The following is a 23,207-nucleotide window of genomic DNA, read 5'->3' as shown; positions in this document are numbered from 1 at the left end:
AATAGAATATTTCTAGATAGATGGCGCTATACAAATGCCTATTATTACTATTATTATTCAAAAAAAAAATATATATTATGCTGGATATTTGGCCGACATGCATGATTGAAAAAAGAAATGTTCAACTGGAAAGAGACAAAGAGAGACGAAACAAGGAGGAAGGGGAGATAAGACAAGAATAGAAGAAAAGAAAAACGAACAAGGCCAAGTTTACCCCGAATCCAATTTCATGAGGGGGAAACATGAAAAACAGATGTTATACAGTAGTGACGACATCCCAGTATTACATTAAAAAAAAAATAAGATAGTGACACACATAAAGTGCGAAGAACTATACACACTCGTGACACAAATCAGTCAAATTGACTAGACCAGTGTAGTCAGCTGGTTGCAACTGATAGTATAGTCACATTTCTGATAGACTAGTCAGAAATACCTCTGTATAAAGTACGACGAGAAAATAGTCAAATATGACAAGAATAAAAGTTGAACTCAGCTGACCCTATAATTATTTTTGACTGCTTTGTTTTAAGAGTGTAGAAAAATATGACATTCCAACTGTTTTTATGTATTTTGTTACAGTGCAGGGGCCGTGAAACTAGGTGGGGGCTTCAACCCCCACTTTGTTTTCCAAAACCGAGTACAAAAACGTAAAGGTGACCATCTCATCGTGATTTTTGCATGGTCAGCCCCCCATTTTTCGGCTTAGCACCCCTCCCCTTTCATAACCTTTCCGCGGCCCCTGCAATGGAATTAAAATGTCAATATTCGTAGATTTGTTAATGAAGAACAATCAATGATCGCAATCACGTGTGTGGGAGTCTCAACAAAAACACATTCTGTACATTAATGAGCATATTCATAAAAATAAATCATTTACGAAAATGAAAAGCATTTAAACTAAGTTAGGCATAGATTTTGAGTTTTTGTTGGGAATTCTCAAGAAATTTGAACCAGTGTGCACAAGAAAATGTAAAAACCACTTAAGAAATTTGCGCGGTTGCTTTCTTCTTCTTCTTCTTCTCTCTCCCTCTCTCTCGTAAATAATTGTCATCCTTGAGCATTTTACATTTGAAGTATTTAGTGAGGGAAACAGGCGAGAGGAGAGCATACAAGAAAAAAAGCAAGAGGGGGAATTAAAGAGGGTGAAAGAGAGAGAGACTGAAAGACAGGAAGAGAGGGAGAGAGGGGGGGGGGGGGGGGGAGATGGGGAGAGCTGAAGATTTTTTTTTCAAAGTCATCTTGTCGTAGTGAGAGTACGATAGTGATGGGGAGAACAGCAAAGAAACTTCATGGTGGAGATGCTATGATGAGAGACGTAGAAAGAGTTCTAGAAAATTGATGTCGATAAAAACTCATCTTCACGAGTGCGTCACTTTCATTGCTCTCTTTTCTCTTCATCCTGTTGGGTCGTATTCTCATCATTCCATTTCGCATCACTGCTTTCACTCTCAGCGCAATATTTTCCCGCCATTTTCATCTTATTTCGGCTTCAAGAATATGTTTTCTCTCCTTTCGGTTATTCGGATTTCATTAGGTATCTGGATGTGACGGTTATGGACGGCTTCATGGAACAAGACAAAGTTGATAAAGTTTATTAAAAGCAGATCTGAAACTTCTTCGATTAATACCTGCAAAAACTCTGCAAGAATTTATTCTTAATATATTTGACGAAAATCGTAGCACTCTGCCACAAATTAATTTCACAAGCTTCATCAACCTTATAATTAACGAGTCTTCGAAATAATTCCAAGTTATTTAAGATCCTTCTTAAGAAATTCACTTTGAAAATGAAGAGCTTGCTGCTTCGCGTCAAGAATATCTTCGTGAATATCAGGCGAGAGGTTTTGAAGTCTGCTTCCAAACGAGGGGATTACAGGAGATCACTCTAGAATATATTAGAGTTTTTTTTGTTGGTTATTTGGGTTTTAATTAAGTACAGTTTATTTTTATCCAAAGCTTATTCAACTTAGGATTTGCGTTGTCAATAGAACTGATGACCACTTTAATATGCATTTTTTTCTTCGTTAATTGATTGACTGCCATGAGAAGGGATTATATCTTGATTGATCAAGAAAGTTGCATTCTCTTTGACTATCTTTATTTCTCGTCGTGTTTGTCCAACTCAACCTGCCCTACTTGTTTTGTATGGATTAAATCAGGGTGCACACCGTTTTTCAGGGCATCCTCGAAATTCTAACAGGCCAAACTGTTTACCTGAATATATTTTATCTCTGAACACCTTTTCAACATCTGACTTTTACATCCGAATCAGTGTTCAATTTGGGTGGTTCATGGGGTCTTTGATATAAGGTGGTAGCGCTATAAAATATCTAATTGGATTCCGACCAATAATCTTCCACGCTTGAAACTAGCAGAAAACAAGTGAGAAGAAGATCTCTAACTGCTTGAAGTGATTGCCAGAGGCAAATCTGGCTTGCAACATTTTCTCGTAATAGGCCTGCATCACCAGAGTGATTTCCCATTCGATATTACCTTTCTCGCCCTTGTTCAATCATCGCCTCTTTATCGCTCATTATCGCCATGGAGTCGACGATTCATCCAGCATCGCGAGCACGGGAGCAGCAGCGTTTAGCATTCATGAGCCTGGTCGCACCCAACGCGGACGAGGCCTTCGTTGTCGCCACCATGCAAGACAGGTATAAACGTTCAGTGACCCTCGCTGTCGGTATCGCTATTCTCTGCGTGGGCATTGGCATCGGGGTACTCGTCGGTCATTTCTCGGCACCAAGCCATGGGGTGGGAGGAGGAGGAGGGGTAATAGGAGATGGTGGTGGTGGTGGTGGTAGAGGTAGTGAAAGGGTGAAGTTTTCTTATTCGAATTTCGAGGCGCGTGAAGCGGACGAGACGATCGCAGACCGATTGATGAAGGAGATGAGTGCGGAGAGAATACGGGATAATCTCAGGTGAGTTAAGATCTTATTGAATTAAATCTAATCTAAATCTAATTTTGTTCTATTTAGTAGGATATTTTTTTCTTTTGAATTTGACCTGGCTTTGGGTTTTCTTATACCACTGTTTGTAGAATATCGAAAGATGTTTGGAATGAACAAGCCTCTAATTTGAAACTCCCAACAAATCGAAGATTGTCGATGTCAAGTTTTTCCAGAGAGTTTAATCACTTGGAATATGCAGAACTTAAAAACATACTACAATTTTGTTACAGAATCGGAAACGCCATTTGTCAGACGTCAGTATTATAGTACGAACATATTTATAGAATGGTCACTTTTCATGAGATGATTAATGACGCAGGTGTCTCATCCCGGATGCCTATTGTTACACAATTAAACCTAATGATATTTCGTCCTTGAACATGTTGAATTAAGCCCCTGTATCTCAGGATGGATATTGGACGAATGGAGTATGTGTCTCCTCTTCGATATAATTTACTCAAATTTGACAATTTTTCTTATAAGAATGAAAGTCAACCCCAAGAAAAGCTGTATTAGATAGACCAGATATATAAAAGAAACGCAATGCTGAAAATATCATAAAAATGAGAATCCGTTTTTCATGACATTAAACCAGCTCATAATCAAAATGGGGTATTGCTGTTGACATTGGCGTACGGAAGGGGAACCAAGAAAAAAAAGGAGTAGAAAAAGAAACAAAAGGAAAGGATAAGATACGATGTTATATTCTGGAAATTATGCAAAAAAATGATTTACAAACGTGGAATGTATATTCGCTCGCTCGAGACATATTTTGTCACACGCAGACATCATGTTGTGGCCTCGAAGTTTGGCCCTTCTCGCCATTAGTGGTTGAGCCCCTGAGGGATCTCATCTCTCATACTGGATGTATAGAAGCCCCTCGAGTACGTCCTTGTTCTTTTCATTCGCCTGATTAAAACACACGTTATGTAATAATTCACACGTATACCAATTATACCATTTGGAACTCTCAAAAGTCCGGGATAAGTTTTCATTAAAAAATATGCAGTGGCACATGTGAACGATTGTGATATAATAATGATAATAATAATAATAGCTGTATTTATAAAGCACCTTTGCCTAGGATACAAAGCGCTGCTATTATTACCCCGACTTTAGCTCGGGCTACCATCACCGGCGCCCAGTGCATGCAAAGAATTAATCCTGCCGGGTACCCATTCACCTCACCTGGGTCGAGTGCAGCAAAGTGCGGATAAATTTCTTGCTGAAGGAAAGCACGTAATGGTTAGGATTCGATCCCACGACCTTCTGTTTGAAAGGCGAGAGTCAGACCAACTAGAGCACGACGCGCCCATATTGTCGATAATACTCGCAAAAATTGCTGCTGATTATTTAAATTTACTGTTATTGTGATGACTTTTATCATTTTATCATCATCATCATCATCATCATCATCATCATCATCATCATCATCATCATTATCATCATCATCATTATCATCATCATCATCATCATTATCATCATCATTATCATCATCATTATCATCATCATCATCATCATCATCATTATCATGATAATCATCATTATCATTATCATCATCATCATCATCATTATCATCATCATTATCATCATCATCATCATCATCATCATCATCATCATCATCATCATCATCATCATAATCATCATTATCATCGTCGTCATCATCATCATCATCATCACTATCATTATCATCATCATCATCATCACCATTATCATTATCATCTTCATCATCATCATCATCAACACCACAATCATCATTACAATAATTATTGTACCATGACTAAAAAGATCGATCTTTATTCTCTTATCTTTCGTGTCATAACATTGCTCTGTTATATTGCATGAATCTATGCCGGGGTCTTTACGGTGATAAAATTCCCAGGGGTTAAAAAAACATGTGCAGGGGCATTTCCTTTTATGAAAATTTGTGCGTTCGTCTGCACTTTCCACGAGAAAATCGTATGTTGGTGAATCTATTTCTCAGTAATTGAACTGAATTTCATTTTCAGCAGCATACTCAGTTCGGGTCTAATGCAATAAAAATCAAATTTCTCCCGGACAATATATGCAACAAGCCTTTCGGTAAATATATCTTTTATCTTTTGTTTATTGTGCGATGCATTAGCTTTTAGGGCTTAAACACGCGTTTTGTAAGCTAGCTGCATTTTGTTTAAAGAGGAATATTATAGAGTTATCGTTAGCTATAACAGAAAGCTGAGATATGGTATTTCATACCTTATAAAATATGTAAATATTTGACAATTACAGCAGGGGTGTATGGTCTACAAGTATTTGGGGTTGACTGAACTGATACATGCCTCCTTTCATCTTCGAAAATGCAATTGCAGATGAATGTTGAATTGTTATTGCATGCTTTTTACAGATCAGTAACGCATTTAAACGCATTTCATTACCTAATCGCACTTACGATACAAACGCACTCACAATACAACCGACACACTGTTACACACACACACACACCAGCACACTCCCAATGCAAAATACGCACTCTGATACAAACATGCACACCCACATCCACCTACAGTCCCACACACCCACACACAGCCACACACACGCGCACACCCAACCGCATACACCCTAAACCCTCACACACTCACACAACCTGTACCTATACAGCACATGCAATGTGCCCAAACCTCACAGATTTACGCGACGTTATCACAGATGTGTATTAAAATGTCTTTCCACCAACGTGTTTAACGCTCTAATCATGCTTAGATATGAAAACATTATAGAACTACTACTAAAGTAAATTAGTTAAAAAATACGTGTGATTTACCTGCATGAGGTAAACCTGGATGGTACATATAAAGTCAAGAAAGCATGCTATTGATCATAAATCAAAATAGAAAGTTAAGGCCAAATAGAAAGTTATGGCATTTTGAGCCTTTAGTGTATATAAATCCTCAAGTAAAGTCACTGTTCTCTGCCCTTCATTGTACGGTATGCATACAATTATGCCCTGATGATGCCACACACTCGTTTGTTTTGAATCGAATAAATAGGCCTATACCGGTAATAATGATATTAATATTAATAATCATTATTATTATTATTATTGTTATTATGTCCATTTATATAGCGCATTTACTCAACTGTGCTTTTATACTTGATATCATATTATTACCCCGGTTGTAGCTGAGCCGCCATATTAATAGGCGCTAAAGCGTTCAAGGAACAAATCCTACCGGGTACCCATTCACCTCACCTGGGTCGAGTGAAGCACAATGTGGATAGATTTCTTGCCGAAGGACATTACACCATGGCTGGGATTCGAACCCACGACCCTCTGTTTCAAAGTGCGCATAATTATCCACTGGGCTACAACGCCCCACACTCAGTATACAATATCAAATACCTCAACTTTGATTAATTTCGTAATAAAAAAGTATAAAAGAATTTTCATTTGTTCCAATTTCGAAAACAAAAGCTGAACAACAGCGACTATCTTTATTTTATGGGATAATCGGGGGGGGGGGGGTGCAAACGCTTTGTTTTCGTGACTCATGAATCAACACTGCCCACACACATAAAGCACGAGAAGCTAATTATTCCCTGTACTAAATAAAATGTGTGCAGAAGCGTGGGAACAGAATGAGTTTACGTTCAGCTCCTTCAGTCTAAAAACCTAGTTAGATACATGAAAACAACAAATAGTGTTTTTCAAACCTGTTAAATCAATTTGTAAACATGAGAGAGTTGATTGGAATGGAGTTAATCACATGTAAATCATAAACTGAAAGATTTTCGAAAACCTACTTGACATTTCAAAATTGTAAACAAGTCTAACTCACTGATATTTCTTTTACGAACTTATTTGCAGTTCTCTTGAAATTTACGATCATGGGTGTTTTTGCAAGGTGTTGATAGATAGAAGTTAAAGTTCTTTCAGGAAATAAAACATGGTTGATTTTTCAAATTCTAATTATTTTCATGATTTAAAAAAAATGCTGGATGGCACCTCCGTTATGACAATGAGCATACTACCCGAGTGTAACATATTGAATCATTTTTAATCAACATTTCGTGGGTCCTTCATTTGTAAACTAAGGTCGGTCTTTTTTAATGTAACACACCCTTTCATATAAATGTTAAATCTGAACGAGGATTACTCCGTGTTTCGAAACAATCTAAATACAGTATATCAACTGTGTAGATTTTTTTATTGTTTTCAACCCTTACAAACGTATTATTATCATGTTATCATGGTTATCATTATGAATGCTTATTCCCAAAGTATCTTGTATTACAAGTCCAGCATGTCTAGTGGAATATTTGAGGCCTGGCAATATTTCAGATATTTGAAATGCTGAGCCATCAGTGGAAATATTGGCATCTTCAAGCATTCAACTGTGCAAGACAGTACGGCACAGTGGGGGCAGTTGCCCGCCCCCCCCCCCGCCGAAATTTTGAAAACCTACAAATTTCTACTGAAAATTTTCACAAATTCACCAAAAGTGCACACGAAATCCTTTAAATTCTCTTTCGAAAATGTAAAAGCGCCCCCAATGAGAAGCTTGGTCGACTCGTTCCCTCGCTTTCAATTTTTTTTCCGAAAGTTTTTACGTGTCTACCACCCCCGGAAAAATTCTCAGCGTACGGCGATGCAACTGTGTGACATTCCCCCATTAAATTGTATTAAATTAATCTGCATTGTGATCATATAGCTGTTTGAAATCCCACTTTTCTTCATCTAGACATTACGCCAGTAAACCACACGTAGCAGGTACACCAGCTGACCTAGAAGGTGCCCAGGATATCATGAAGACATGGTTAGACCAAGGCCTGGACTCAGCTAGAATGGTTCCATACAAGGTCTACCTACAGCATCCACCGTCACCAGATGATGAACTTGCCAACAAGGTATATGAAAAAACCTACACTGTAAAGACTGTGGTGTTAAAACTGACACAAATTGGTGTTATAGAGCACCACACCCTGAGGTGTTAAAATAGAGATTGAACATCACACCAAAGAGTGTAAATGTAACAACCATGGGTGTTGTAATAACACCTATAGGTGTAAAACTAACACCAACATTTTAACACCAGTGTAAAATAACTGGTTTGGTCCTCTATGTACACCGGTTAACACCACAGTTTTTGCTGTGTAGGCATGCATGACTGCCACGATGTGCCACATGCTAAAATTCAAAGGTGCAGCGAGATAACGATAATTTCGGACGAAGTGAAATGAAAATTTCTGAAATAATAATAAGAAAACAAGGAAATTTGATATAGTCCTTATCAAGTCGAATGACAAGTTCCAGTATCTTCTCTTTTTATCCCCTTGATTCCATTCCTCGTTTTCCTGTGCTAAACGAGCTTGTCTTCTATGTCCAATTTTAAGGGGTTTTGGGGTAAAACTTGAGCATTTGAGGTTCACATGAGCATGTTGTAATAAATGATGAGTGATACAGTCAAAGCGATCGTTGTGATAGGAGAAGATGAACACATTTGTCTACCCTCTTGTAATAATTACCACCCTTAATAACTCATCGGGCCATCAATGCATCTATGAGTAAATGGTTGCATTTTCACCAGCATATTTCCACCATTTTCAAACTGCCATATTAACTGGTATTGTGTATAATCATCTGAACCGCTGAACCACTTTTAGATATTAATGTCACGAAAGTTTCAAAACATAAAAGAATAAGTCTAATATTAAATAGATCTATACGGGACAATATTTATGTATTTCAAAACATGATGCCATGCTCATTTCGCTTCCCGACGATTATGTTTAATATCTTAAATACTGTATACCCACACATATTACATACCCTCGTCATAATAATAATAATACATATGATTTATATAGCGTCATGCTCAAGGAAGCCCCAAATGTGTGAATATATCCAAATAAGCATGGTAAATTTTTGGGCCATCGCGGGTTAAGGTATCTAAACAAAAACATAAAAAGACAAAAATCCTAAGGAATTTACCTTTTTTTTCATTTTAAAATTGTTTCATAGATGCTAATCAACCTAACTACTGTGTTTGTATGATAGGTTCAGATAATCAACCCTATCAATGGTAGTGTAATGTTTACCTCATCTCTCCGAGAGGATTCATTCGATGAAGAAGAGTTAGAACAAGAGGGTATCCCTCCTCCATTCAACGCATACTCAGCTACCGGTGACGTCACGGTAAGACAATCAACTTCGTCCATGGTATTCTCTATTTAAACTTTTACTGCAAAATTCTTCGGTATATGGTTAGTTGTAAAAGAAAAAAATAAAGTCAAGGACTCTTGAATGAAGAAGGAAAGAAATGTAACTCGCATGTGTGTAAAAGCAGATGACTCGGTATATATTTTGAAGAAATGTTGATTTAAGGTACGATAATTTGAAGAACTTGAAAAGAATAATTCATTACGAATAAAATTGGTGTAACTATCTAGTTGGTTACAGGGATCGCGGATTAAATCTGAAAGTGTGTGTGTGTGTGTGTGTGTGTGTGTGGAGGGTGTTTTTAGGTGTGCGTGTGCGCGCACGTGGATGTGGGTGTGTGTATGTGAGGAGGTTGAACTGCATGAAATTAATTTTCACGTTTTCGTATATTGTTACTGAAAAAGTTGCGAGGGTGAATACCCCCTCCCGGTTCCAATTCTCATCCCCATGTTTTCTTTAGCTATTTTACGGGTTACCGAACCAAATGATATAGCTGATTTTTTTTTAACAGCGGCTGTTAAGACCATCATCACTTCTCGCTTTTCCAGGCACCTTAAAGTAGCTTAAAATTGAATTTCAATTATCCAATCTTCGGCATGTTTAGTGTGAAATTATTTTACCGCACGTGTGTTATACAAAGCAGTTCTGTGTTAATATCTATAACACACCCAAACCGTCCTTACATACAGCACGCACTCACATACGCATCTAGAGATAGAAAATCACTTTAACCGTTCCAAAAAAACGAGCTCAACTTTCGGATAATACGAGCACCCCCCAAAAAACCCCACGGTTTTTTAAACTAAACCTGCAATTTAGAACGAAATCTAAAGCTATTTCATGTCAACAGTTAGCTTATACCTTTGGTCAGCAAATTAATGAATAATATACCAGAGACTTTGTAGTTTATACTTATTTACTTGATTGGTCAATAAATGGATTGATAAATTGTTAAGAACAACTCTAGGCCTATTTCCTAAAGCTAATGCATTTTTGTAACCTTTCAATATTGAATTTATAAATGAACATAGATAGTTAAAAAATAATTACAGATGCAAAATTACAAATCATGAAAAAAAACTATATACACAAAGCAAGTACTCAAATCAAATCTCCACTTTTGAAAATGGGGAGATTTTGCGGGACATGGATGATCATCATTATACAAGAATAATATGTCGTCTTTATAAGGCCTAATGTACTTCGACACTTTTTTATGCCTGAAGATTATTTTACATCTCAAGCACTAAAAGTGATGCACCGGCATGACAAAAAAATAAACTAATTAAAATACGATCATGAAAGTTCATCTGTATTGGTTGAAAATAAGTAAAATTTCGAGATAATTCTTCAAATTTTTCCTTGTGTTGTGATCAAAAGGTTGAATTTCACTTAATAATTAAAATAATTAAAAAGGATTGAGCCAAGAAAAAAGGTATTTTCATCTTTGAAACAATTTTTTTTGTATCGATATAACATATCTTTGGGAATTTATGAAATCATGGCATGAATATGTGTTCCTTAAATGTATCTCTCGTCACATTCTTCATCTGTTGTGTGTGTCATATCCAGGGAGACCTTGTGTATGTCAATTATGGAAGGCTTGAGGACTACGAATATCTTCAGAATCTAACCACAAATATCAACTTCAAGGGAAAGATACTCATCGCAAAATACGGCATGACAGGGAGAAATACCAAGGTAAGATCTGAAATTAACTTTATTATAAGGTATTTAAAGGGACACGTGATAGGTGAGAATTAAAGTACAAATCGTCAAAATAGCCACATACAGATAACTCAGGATAAAAAGGCGTTGGGAAACTTCCCCTGAATTTTCTTTTATTAAATTGTTATTATTAAAATCGTGTTTTCAATTTAGTAATAAGTCCTTTTCCCCTCTGTTTTGTTTCGCCTGCATAGCAGAGCGAGACTGCAGGCGCCGCTTTTTCGACGGCGGCGGCGAGGGAGGCGTCGTCAACATCAAAGTATTTGAGCCTAGTTCATGAAACTTGGACATCATGGTAATCAAGTATTACTGAACACCCTTCCAGAGTTTGATGTCTCATGACCAAGGTCAAAGGTCATTTAGGATCAATGAACTTCGACTATGTTGTGGGAATCAACATCAAAACTGAAAGTTAAGTGTTTGAAATGTAATAACTTGAAAAGTATATAGGCCTAGTTCATGAGACTTAAACATAAGTGTAATTATTAAATACTCTGCCTGAGTTTCATGTCACATGATTAAGGCCAAAGGTCATTTAGGGTCGATGAACTTTGGCCATGTTGGGGGTATTTGTTGATTTCCATCAAATGTTTATGGATCTTGTTCATGAAACTTGGACATAAGAGTAATCAAGTATCACTGAACATTCTTAGTGAGTTTCAGGCATAGAGATATATGGTTTCAGGTCACATAACCAAGGTCAAAGGTCATTTAGGGACAATGAACCTAGATTATGTTGAGGAATCAAAACGAAATCTTAACCAGAATTAAGCTTTTTTCAAATATCATAACCTGAAAGTATATGGATCTAGTTCATGAAACTTGGACATAGGAGTAATCAAGCATCAGTAAATATCCTGCTTGAGTTTCATGTCACATGACCAAGGTCAATGAACTTTAGTCGTGTTGGGGGTATTTGTTTAATTGCCATCATAACTTTGAAAGTTCATGGATCTAGTTCATAAGATATGGACATAAGGGTAATCAAGTATCACCGATCGTTTTGCACAATTCTTTGGTCACACGATGAAGGTCAAAATGTCATTTAGGGTCAATGAACATAGTATTTCATCATCATATTGTGAATGGTGTTTTTTGTGAATGATTATTAGTCTTTTTCAAAGTCAGCACTGATGCTATATTGAATAACTGAATGCAGGCGAGACTGTCAGAGGCGCTCCACTTGTTTTTATTTACGGTTGTTTCCTTTTAACCTTTGTAATATAAAGGTCATTGCGCTAATATTTCAATAATTGTTTTTTGCACGTCCTAGTGGAAAGTCATCGTTGAATTCTTTGATTATAATGATATCTATATTATATAGTTATATCATCATAAGTTCGAATAGGATCTCAAAACATTTGCAGAAGAGAGTGCATTTTAATACGATTATAACAACTCAATGTTGCTCTTTCTAGATCCTAATAGAAATTCGTAAAGATGAATGAGATAACCACTTGTGTTTTACTTGCTTCTCAAGATGTTTTTCAATAGATTTGTTTAAACAAACCACCGAAAATAAAAATTTTGATAGTACCGTTAACGTACAAGACACGAAATTTTCTTGATGCTGTATCATGTACCATCACGGTGTATACAGGTTGTAAATGCTGAGAAGTTTGGAGCTGCTGGTCTGATTCTCTTCTCTGATCCTAGAGATCTACCTACCTATGGCTTACCTCATAACGGTATACCCTATCCTAGAGGATCATTTCTACCCAGGACGGCGGCACAGAGAGGCTCGATCCTTAAAGATATCGGTGATCCTCTGACTCCTGGATACCCCGCTAAAGGTAAAATATGGCGACATTTCTTTTGTTTCAAGAAGATGTTTAATCTGATGAGAAGTTTTTATTTGGAACAAAAACATAACTAGTTCGAATGACGTCAGCGAAAGTATGAGGGAATATTATATGAGTACAATAAAGCATGTTACGTTAGTCGGAACAGTTCCTACGTATACATTTTCAATGAATTTTTATTTTGAATTACACATAGTTCACGTTGTATATTTTGAAGGTTAATGAAAATGTTTGTGATCTATTAAAAAATGATTGAAACATAGTTTGGAATGTCATATACCAGGGTAATATTCTTTCCCTAGATTTTGCATACAGATTAGAGTTAAATGACACTTCAATACCAAAGATTCCAGTACATCCAATTGGATTCGAAGATGCAGAAAAGCTCTTAAGGTAAGAAATGTATGTTTTAAACATCATAGTTATAGCTTATAATACATTTTTACTTTTGAAATCATGAGACTATTTTCAGAGTAAGTGTTTCAGAACTGGTGATAAATTTGAATGAAAGAAAGTTAACATGATAAATATGGACAAAATGTTTTTTATATCATAGATACAGAATTATTAACTATTAAGGACATTTGTGAATGATCATCAACATTCATGTATCTTTTGGGTTGAATACTACTTACTTTTCTTCTTTACATTGACTTAACAAATCTTCAGCTACATAAAACACATTTTATTTCTATTATCCGAACCGTGGTTTATCATATTGCTGGCTTCAGTTCAGAAGTGATAGACTTCCGGTGGTAAAATGAAGTATTTAATGAGGATCATGAAATAATTCACACCTTAATGTTCTCTCTCACACACTTCGCAATTATGCAAAAGCTTATTCCTAATCCCGGTTGTCAATTTTCAGGTTCCGGATTTAAATAATAAAAGAAAATGAATTCTTTAAAATCTTGATTTACATTTCTTATATTGACAGTGCATTAACAGGTCCTCAGCCCGGTGAAGGGTGGAACAAAGACCCAAGGACAATCTTTGAAGTAGGTCCTGGATTCAAAGAACCGTACAGAGGAATGTAAGCACACCAGAGCTTCTCATCTTGTATCTATTTTAAGTATTTGGTTACGACAGCGCAATCATAATGCGGGCATATGGAATAAAATACTATAAGAAATACAAATTATCGATATTGAATACAACAAGGACACATTCTTACAATTTTATTCCTTCCGAAACTGAACTGGCCCCAAATTTTGCAATTGTTATAATAACGACATAACCATGATATTTGTCATTCAGTGGCTGATTGCCATTTTGTAAAATACTATATCCTATTTATTTGTTGCTAATTCTCGATAGTTTTGTTTCAATTTGTTGGTGTAGTCATGGTCGTACTTTCGATGGTTCATCATTTCTTACGACATAGCGACACTCTTTTTAATAGATAGGACGTGTACCGGGCCGTTGGATTACACCACAGGGTCTAATTGTCAAACAATGTACAAATATATAAACTATGGTATTGTTACGTGTCAATAATCTCGTGAATCCTTCATCTTCACTGTTGTAATGAACATAGTCATATTTTGTCTTACAGGAAAGTGAGATTGGTTGTAAACTCCATATCTGCTCATCATTACACATACAATACTGTAGGGTTTATCAGAGGGGACATTGAGCCAGGTGAGTTATCATTTGAAAACGATATAGATAACAAACATTAAACAATTTACGTGCAAATGCTGCATAATTCACATAGAATCCTTGTTTCCTTTGCTTTAATACATATCAGTAATCATAATGGAATAGTATATTAACCAAGCAATCATTTATTCCTATATTACTGCTCAAACCGAACATATTAATTAGACATTTTCATATGGTTGAAATCTAAGTAAAAATATGCAAGGCTCCTAAAAAAATATGAACAATTGATTTCATAAGAGTATTTAAATGAAAACAAGAATTGCACGTTGATTGAAAAAAGGTTAAGTCTGAAATAAAGTACATAAAGTTAGATGAAATCTCCAGAAATTTACTAATATGGTACCTGAAATTATATTTTTTCCAAAAAACATAGATCGTTACGTCATCGTTGGTAATCATCGAGATGCATGGGCTCTTGGAGCTGTTGATCCTACCAGTGGAACGGCTACCCTCATGGAAGTATCGAGGGCGTTTGGAAAATTAAAGCAAGAAGGTGAATAAAATAAAATCGACTTTTAATTCAATAGCTCAATAAATATATAGTAATTTCATAGTGACGTATGATATCATTTCCCAGCGATGCTTCGTTCCACTACTTGAAATCACCTTCCTCTGCCAGTATATAATAATGTGTGGCGATTTCTTCAGATATTTCTGTCACTGCCGGGGGTGAGACTACCCTATTTCTATGTCTGCTATAAAGTTAAAAATTTTGACTTGGAGCTTGAATAAATTCCTTGTATCAACTCAAGCGTAAGGTTAAACCCCTGCCAAAATGGTTGCAAGTTAAAGTGAGGTAATAAAGGGCGAGTTCTCTGCAGTTTAAAACTTTTTCATAATTATGACCAATTACGATCTAGCTCAAAAACATTTTTATTGTTCATTTCTGAAACTTATTTGCTCTTTTCCTATAGGATGGAGACCCAGAAGGACAATTATATTCTGTTCGTTTGCTGCTGAGGAATACGGATTGATTGGCTCCATTGAATGGACAGAGGTAACCCTAACCTTCTTAACAAAAATTTTGTATATTTAAACTTTGAAAATAATTTCATGTTGTTGCGATTATTCTAGAGTGAGAATCTATCCAACATGATAGATACATAAATGATTTGAATAATGGCAAATAAGTTTGGAAACTACTTATAACAAGAAAAATTCGGACAGATGCAAGAAAAAATGGCATTCATCCTGGAGCGTTGTGGTCCAGTCTGTAGTGGAATTTCACTGGCAGCAGGATATTCATTCACATTGTGCTGCACTCAACCCAGGTGAGTCGAATGAGTACCCGACAGGATAGGTATGCCAGCCACTTTTAGAAATTTGTGCCAACAGCTTTAGTTATTTTAACCTGAGGATATGCAACCTGGGTCTCAGTCTCACCCAGCTACTCTTCATTACCAACGAATTTTTTAAAAGTTCAACTTGCACTATTTAAGAAGATAAAAACCTTTTGTATTTCAACAAAACTATGAAAGACCTTGTCTAAGCTTAATGAAAATGATATATGATCCCGTTAAATAAGTTTTGATTTAGAAGACTGAACATTTGCAATTCTTGCATTGCTTTAACCCTATTATTTTAAATGTCTGGATTCATTAGATTCTTTAAATTTAGGGAACAGTTAATTATGGCAATATTTATGATAGATATTCATTGCTAGCCAGAATCTCTCAAATCTCTATCTTTATTTCGACAGGAATTCAATCATCTCTTAGCTGATAGGACGATAGCCTATCTAAATTTAGATATTGCCGTTGCAGGTTAGTTGTCTTATGTACTTTCAGTAGAGATTTATTATTATTATTTTATTTATTTATCTATTTATTAATTAATCAATTTATTATTATTATTTTATCTATTTTTTTTTCTGGGGGGCAGATGGGTTGTTTATTTAATTTTAGGCCTATTATTAATTAAATATGAGCTGTCAATTGAAGCAGAGAATAAACTCATGTAAAGCCAATCCACTCCTGTTGGCAAATTTTAATGAAATTAAAAAGCTAACAAAACTTGCAAACTCAGGATGTGCATATTGATGAAGTGATTCTCTCGATGAGATTAAGAACTGTCAAATAGCACCATCGCTCATTTAGCTGTCGTTTTTATAAAGTGATTCTCATTTGTACAGATTCATTATTTTTAATATATGTATATATATATATATATATATATATAGATAAAAATCAATTACTTAACTTCATAAACCACTGGTATATTACGTTTGAAATTTCTTTAAAACATTCATACCAGCAGAACATTATGTTACATTTACTTACGAAAATTCTATATTAACTATCATTTTTTGTCCAAATGTTTCAGGTAATTATGTATTGTGGACATCGGCTTCACCTCATTTAAGACCGGTGGTTTATGCTGCCGCCAAAAAGGTAAAGTTGTTTCTTCAATTCTTTAAATCTCTTAGCTGGTGTTTGAGAACTTGTGTTTGATCAATGGTAATTTTGTTTATGTATAATTATTCACCTTTTATCTTAAAACATAGACGGCCATGTTCATTCCATTTTTAAATCATTAACTTTTGGTCATAACTTTCTAATCACCGAATGTCCAAGTAAACATGAGGGGAAAACTACATTTGTAGGCCTATTTTAAACATTATCGAGAAATAATTACAAATTTAGAATATTACAAAGGTTTTTCGTTAATTATCACTAATAGTATCAGATGCATTCCCCTTTTCTAAGAAAAGGAATACATCTGTGAGATATCCTTTTGGTTAGCTAGATAATAGATGAATAAATATTTATGAGCTATACTATGTTATTCAAAGAGGCTTATATATGTCTTTCTAATGTTCGTTCGTTCGATGTTCGTTAATCCGAAAACATAAAAGGGTTCGTTAATCCGAACATTTGTGGCGTTATTCCGAAGGTTCGTTAGTCCGAAAACGAAATAAGGTTCGTTGTTCCGAAGGTTCGTTAGTCCGAAAACGAAATAAGGTTCGTTAATCATTACGTTTTCGGACTAACGAACCTTTGGAATTACGAACCTCACTTTGTTTTCGGACTAACGACCCTTCGGAAATACGAACCTTTGGAATAACGAACATTCGGAATAACGAAGCTTCGGAATTCCGAATGCGCGCTTCAAGACCGGTCAAGATCATTGTGTAATTTTATCAATGATTTTATTACAATATTTCACAGATTCCAGATCCTGATAATAATGAGAGATCTCTCTATGATACCATGGTTGAACGAAAACCAGATGATATAGAACCACATAGACCACAGTAAGAAACCATCTGTGTATTTTGCAATTTTGTATGTGGGTGTGAGTGAGACGATGAAGCATGTGCTTATACATGTGGGTATGTTGAGTTTTGCGTGTGTGCGTATATGTGTGTGTTGCGGATATTATGGAGGTGCCGTGGCCGAGTGGTCTAGGGCGCCTGGCTATACATGGAAAGTCCGAAGTTCGATCCCCGGCCGCTGCACCTGTGCCCGTGAGCAAGGCATTTAATCTACAATGCTCTTTTATCCTGCTTTCAAATAAATGGAAATGCTATATGCATTATTAATAACTAGGTGTGCACTTGTTTAAAAATATATATATATAAAAAAAATATATATATATTATGAGGGTGCGGATGAGGGTGTATTGTGTGTGTGTATGTGGGTGTGTGCACGCATATGAGAGTCGCTATGAGGGTGTGTTTGTTTAGGGGTGTGGGTGGGTGAAAAGGTGTGTGTGTGTGAGGGTAAGAGAGGGAGTGGGGGAGGGTTTACTACAGGAGATAAACATGGAAGGAATGTCTAAAGCATATTTGATGTCCAAGGACTTTATCTAAAAAATTTTCAGTGTTTGATTTTCATTCTTTCTTTCAGTGTAAGGAGATCAGCAGGAGCGAGTGATCATCGTGGTTTTATCATGAGATTAGGAGTACCATTCATCATGATCTTTTATGTACGTATGTACATGTAGGTTGTTTTTTTTTATTTCATACATTCGTCTTTTAGTTAAACACGTCTTTCAACCTGTCCAGGGGTCCGTTGCAGAAAGAATTGTGTTTAAACGAAGTAAAAAAAATAAATCGCAAGTCCCAAATGAGCGCTGTTGAATTCAAGTTGCGCATGATTTTTAGAGTTCCGATTGCTTTCAACTCTTTCTGCAACGGGCCCCAGAGTGCATACATTTTTTAATAAATTTAGTAAGTTTGCTTTAATTTGAACGGTTAGACATTGTTTATTTATTTATTTTTATTTGCATAATGACGAACATACCTGAACAGTTAAGGCCAAACATTCTAGTTTCATATTTTTGTATACAAACGCAAAATCAACTGAATTTTTTGAGTCGGAACAGGACCTCGAGCAAAATTTCAATTAAAACGGTATCTCATTTTAATCCGGATTTTTCTGTAGAATATGTAATGTTAAAGTCTATGTCATGTTTATCTTCCTATGGGTCATTAAATTTCACTATTGATGTCGTTTATCCATTTCCTAATTATCACAGGGAACAATTAATGGAAGCTTCTACTCGTTATACCATACGTCATACGAAACCATCCGATTAGTCGAGGAATACATCGATCCAGACTATTCGCATCATCTAGCCACAACCCGAGTATTTGCCGAGATGACCCGAATACTAGCCGATTCATTAGTGTTACCATTCGACGTTCATCGTTACTCAGTAGAACTGCTCTCTATGTGGATCGATTTAAATTTTAGTGAAGCATCGGTAGATCTTTTGGAGCATGGGATATCACTGGGTAGATATTAGTCCATCTCATATCAGTCTTTATTAGGGGCAACGCCAATGATTTTTTATAGGGGGAGGGGCAAATGGTGACGTTTCTCGTGTCGGTAAAATAACTATACAACCTTAATCTCTCTTTTCTACTCTCTGCATTCCTCCCTTTACTTCCTGTTTTATTTTCCTCCTGTTTTCCTTATTTTCGATGAATAAGAGAACATAGGGGAACTTTGCTGCGCGCCACCCGTGATCTATTTCTTTTTTTTTCTTTTCTTAAATCTGGGGTCATTTTAATAACCATGATTACATTCATCATCACTGTTGTACAATCGTATGTTTCTTTTGTTTATGGGGGGGGGGGGGGTCGTGGAGCATTCCTTGAAAGTTCCATGACCATAACCTTGAGATAAAAGTAGGAAAATTTGAATGAAAAGGGATATGGTAAAATGTGAAATTATTATATTCGTATTAATAATGCTAAATATTTCACAAAATTAGATTTGAATTTAAGATGCTGGTCATGTTTTGCTCGTTTACAATCATCTCTATCTATATAATCCCCTATATCTCATTTCTTGTCCCCTCATTTTATTTTATACTTCTCCCTGGCTATATCATACTTTTATAAACATTAATTTGTTAACTTAAAAAAGGCATACATAACTTTCATTGCAACTCTGAATTTAGGATTCCAATCATATATGATTTCATTAGAAAAGTTGCCATACAATGGTACAGGTAACAGATTAATCGTTATCATAATTATTGAATATTGACATATCGCACGTAGTGCGATCATAAGGTTGCCTGCTTATTGACGAAAGTGGCGCCTGTCCATTAAACATGATCGGAGCGTTCAAAGAGATTGAGAAAAAATGTGACATTATCATGAAATGTATTTGACTTTATAGCGCCTTTATTTCAAATCAATTTGTACTCACAGGAATGCTTTTTTTAATTGCGTACCTACAAAATATTGGTTAAAAGATTTGCCATTTCGTTTTAGAAGCAATTTAGTTTTAACCAACAGTACATGTCTTTTTACATGTTGAGCAATCTGATTTCTTGAGAGTTTAAGACATGAGTACTTAGTATTCACCAAGGATAATTTTCAAATTTTAACAATTCAGTCTTATACGAAGTGAAAGGTCGTCATTGAGATTCATTTAATGTAGAGGGCGCATTTCCTATTTTATTACTGGATAATCACAAATCTCATTTCAGTTTTATTCGGATCTGGAAATTTGCCAACTCGAATGATAATTTCGAAAAACAAATATCATATCGCCGACATGTCAGCGTCCTAAATATTAGGGGCGTACGTGCCAAACCACTAGCGACTTTGAAATAATAAACTTATTATTTCAAAGTTCGTTAGTTCGGTAATACTTATGACGCTGACATGTCGGAGATATGATATTTGTTTTTCAAGCTTATCATTCGAAGAAATGATTTAGGGGGCGTGTTCGAGTTGGCAAATTTCCAGATGCAAATAAAACTGAAATGAGATTTGTGATTCTCCAGTATTAAAATAGGAAATGCGCCCTCTACATTAAATGAATCTTAATGACGACCTTTCACTTTGTATAAGACTGAATTGTTAAAATTTGAAAATGATCATTGGTGAATACTGAGTACTCTCATCTTAAACTCTCAAGAAATTAGATTGGTCAACATGTAAAAAGACATGTAATGTTGATCAAAAACTAAATTGCTTGTAAAACGAAATGGCAAATATCTTAACCAATAGTTTGTAGGGTACGCAATTATTAAAAACGTTTCCTGAGAGCATCGATCGATTTGAAATAAGGCGCAAAGTCAAAAAAGAATTTCATATTCATTTATTTTCAACAAACAACATTTGTAATTTCAGAACGTTTAAAGGAAGCCGTGTACGATTTCATGGGGAATTGTACAGAATTCCAGGAAAGAGTTAGCAACGTTAATAAAAGCAGGTATGAAAATGTAAATTTACTGTCTTCACACTCTAAAAACAAAGAGTAGAAATTTACCCAATTGGGTAGGAACGCACATGTTGTTGGGTAATTTTTGCCCCAATATTGAGCAAATTGCATGTTTTTGCATACAATTCACAAAATATTTGGGTTTTTTACCCAACAATTATGCATGTTCCCATTTTACCCAATGTTGGGTAAACTTTCTTTTTAGAGTGCAGAAACCGACAGTTTGAAGTCAATTGCGTGTTTTTATCCTTCATTGACAACAATGACACGTAAATGAGTCTTTCATTTGATTTTGGAAACCGGGGGAGCATTTCATGAAAGGACTTGTCGGACGTTTTATCCGACAAGTCCCATTTTATCCGACAGTTACCATAGTAACAGTACCTATCAGCCAATCAATATCAGAGAAAGATGTCAGAACTGACAACTTGTCTGATGAAAATGTTGAAGAAATACTCCCCGGGATACTTCAATTTTTTATGCCGTTCATACGGTTTATGTAGACTACAAAACGTGATGCAAATTTTAAGAGAGACCCATTTTCTTTAAACGGAATAGTAAGCTGTCAACTCTCAATTAGTGACTCTTCTTTTGGAAAACTTTGTTTGACCACAAGACGACTTTGGGGTTGCAAACAAGTTCATATTGTGATTCCTCCCTCACCATCCTTGTAACAATACTTGAAACAAAATATCTTGTTTCCTGTTTAACAGTTTACAAGGAGACTTTTTAATCAATCTTGAAAAACACCTCTAAACAAACAAAGACAGGTGATGAAGTAACAAGAACTTTTGAAACGCCTTTTATTATAAGATCTCGTGAGAGCCATAACAAATATGTGGTGCATACGCAAGTGATGACCTTTTTTGCTTTGTCAATTTGTCCAGACACTTATGTCTTTATCCTAAACATTTATAAAACGCAAGTTAACATTAAGAGCTGTCAGATTGATCGATGAGGTTATGCAATTTATTCTACTTAACTGAGGGTATTGATTTATCTTAAGGTTAACATTGGTTTGACTTTTAAAAAATCTGAGCTAGAAGGTCACACTTGTCTTCTGTGTCTAGGACATGTAACAAAAATGAAATTCAGAAAAAATTCCGTTCGAAAATAATTATTTAGTGCTTCAAAAATTGAAATATAAAGTGACCGGAAACACCATCTTAATTTCATCCCATATACTTATGTGTACTATTAATGCGTCTATAAGACGCCTATTTACAAAATCGGGGTTTTAGTGCTTCAAAAATTGAAATATAAAGTGACCGGAAACACCATCTTAATTTCATCCCATATACTTATGTGTACTATTAATGCGTCTATAAGACGCCTATTTACAAAATTTGGGTTTTTCTTGTAGTTTTAGCTTTTCATTCTCAATAATGGTTGTTTTCATGGTTTATTAGTTCTAATACATACACTGGTACACATGTTTCATCTTGGTTTGATAATTTTTTAAATCGGCTTCTCACAAAGTTAAACAATAACTTTAATGAAAATTTCGATTGTCCGTTTTGAAACCTGTCAGCCCGTCAGCAGTAAGACAGATTAATGATCAGATGATGCAGTTAGAGAAGGCATTTATCAGCGAGCTACCTGACAATAGACTTGATAGGTATGTATACTTCCGGTACTTCTCTAACTCTTGAATACTATCTTTTCTACTCTAGACGTCTTCATTTATCATTTTGACAGTGCTTGACCAACAAATTGTAATCTCTACTAAACTAACATTATCTGTACCATCTTTATTCACTTTTTAAAGACTAAACCCACAAAAGCAAAACAATCTGCAAAACAACAATGATAAGAATGATGATATTCTGTATTTTGGTGGTTATTTTTATTTGTTTTTTTTTCTTATTACTTTAATTCAGTTGATATAAATATAAATACTCAACCTAGTGTATAGTTCAGTGATCCAAGATGTACATTTCATTGCTTTTCATTAATTTATTACCTTTATACACCAGACACGTGTTGTTTTCACCAAGATTCACGGAATACGACGCCAGAGTTGGGCCATTCCCAGGCATCGCTGATGCGTTACATAAGATCTTACAAGACCCCAACCAAGAGACACGTTGGAAAGTAGTAGCCAAACAAGTCGCCATTTTGACGCATGCGATTGAGGCAGCGACCGCTGTTTTGAAAGATGTGACGTCATGGT

General features: G+C 35.6%; 1 protein-coding gene across 1 annotated transcript; it reads left to right on the top strand.

Annotated features, from left to right (window-relative positions):
• Positions 1 to 2,544: 2,544 nt before the first annotated feature.
• On the top strand, positions 2,545 to 23,206 carry LOC121412446 (N-acetylated-alpha-linked acidic dipeptidase 2-like; the record flags this gene model as incomplete). The annotated part of the gene is made up of 18 exons (XM_041605257.1): positions 2,545 to 2,927; positions 7,676 to 7,841; positions 8,992 to 9,129; positions 10,726 to 10,854; positions 12,482 to 12,674; positions 12,986 to 13,076; positions 13,621 to 13,716; positions 14,239 to 14,324; positions 14,722 to 14,841; positions 15,263 to 15,345; positions 16,048 to 16,111; positions 16,671 to 16,738; positions 17,516 to 17,601; positions 18,197 to 18,275; positions 18,828 to 19,086; positions 20,944 to 21,025; positions 22,566 to 22,652; positions 23,011 to 23,206. Coding segments are annotated over exons 1-18 (2,406 nt in total), but the record flags the coding sequence as incomplete, so codon positions are not given.
• Between the last annotated feature and the right edge of the window lies 1 nt (position 23,207).

This window comes from Lytechinus variegatus, chromosome 4 (genome assembly GCF_018143015.1).
Source record: "Lytechinus variegatus isolate NC3 chromosome 4, Lvar_3.0, whole genome shotgun sequence".
Classification (NCBI taxonomy): domain Eukaryota; kingdom Metazoa; phylum Echinodermata; class Echinoidea; order Temnopleuroida; family Toxopneustidae; genus Lytechinus; species Lytechinus variegatus.
This window is presented reverse-complemented; position numbering and strand designations above follow the sequence as displayed.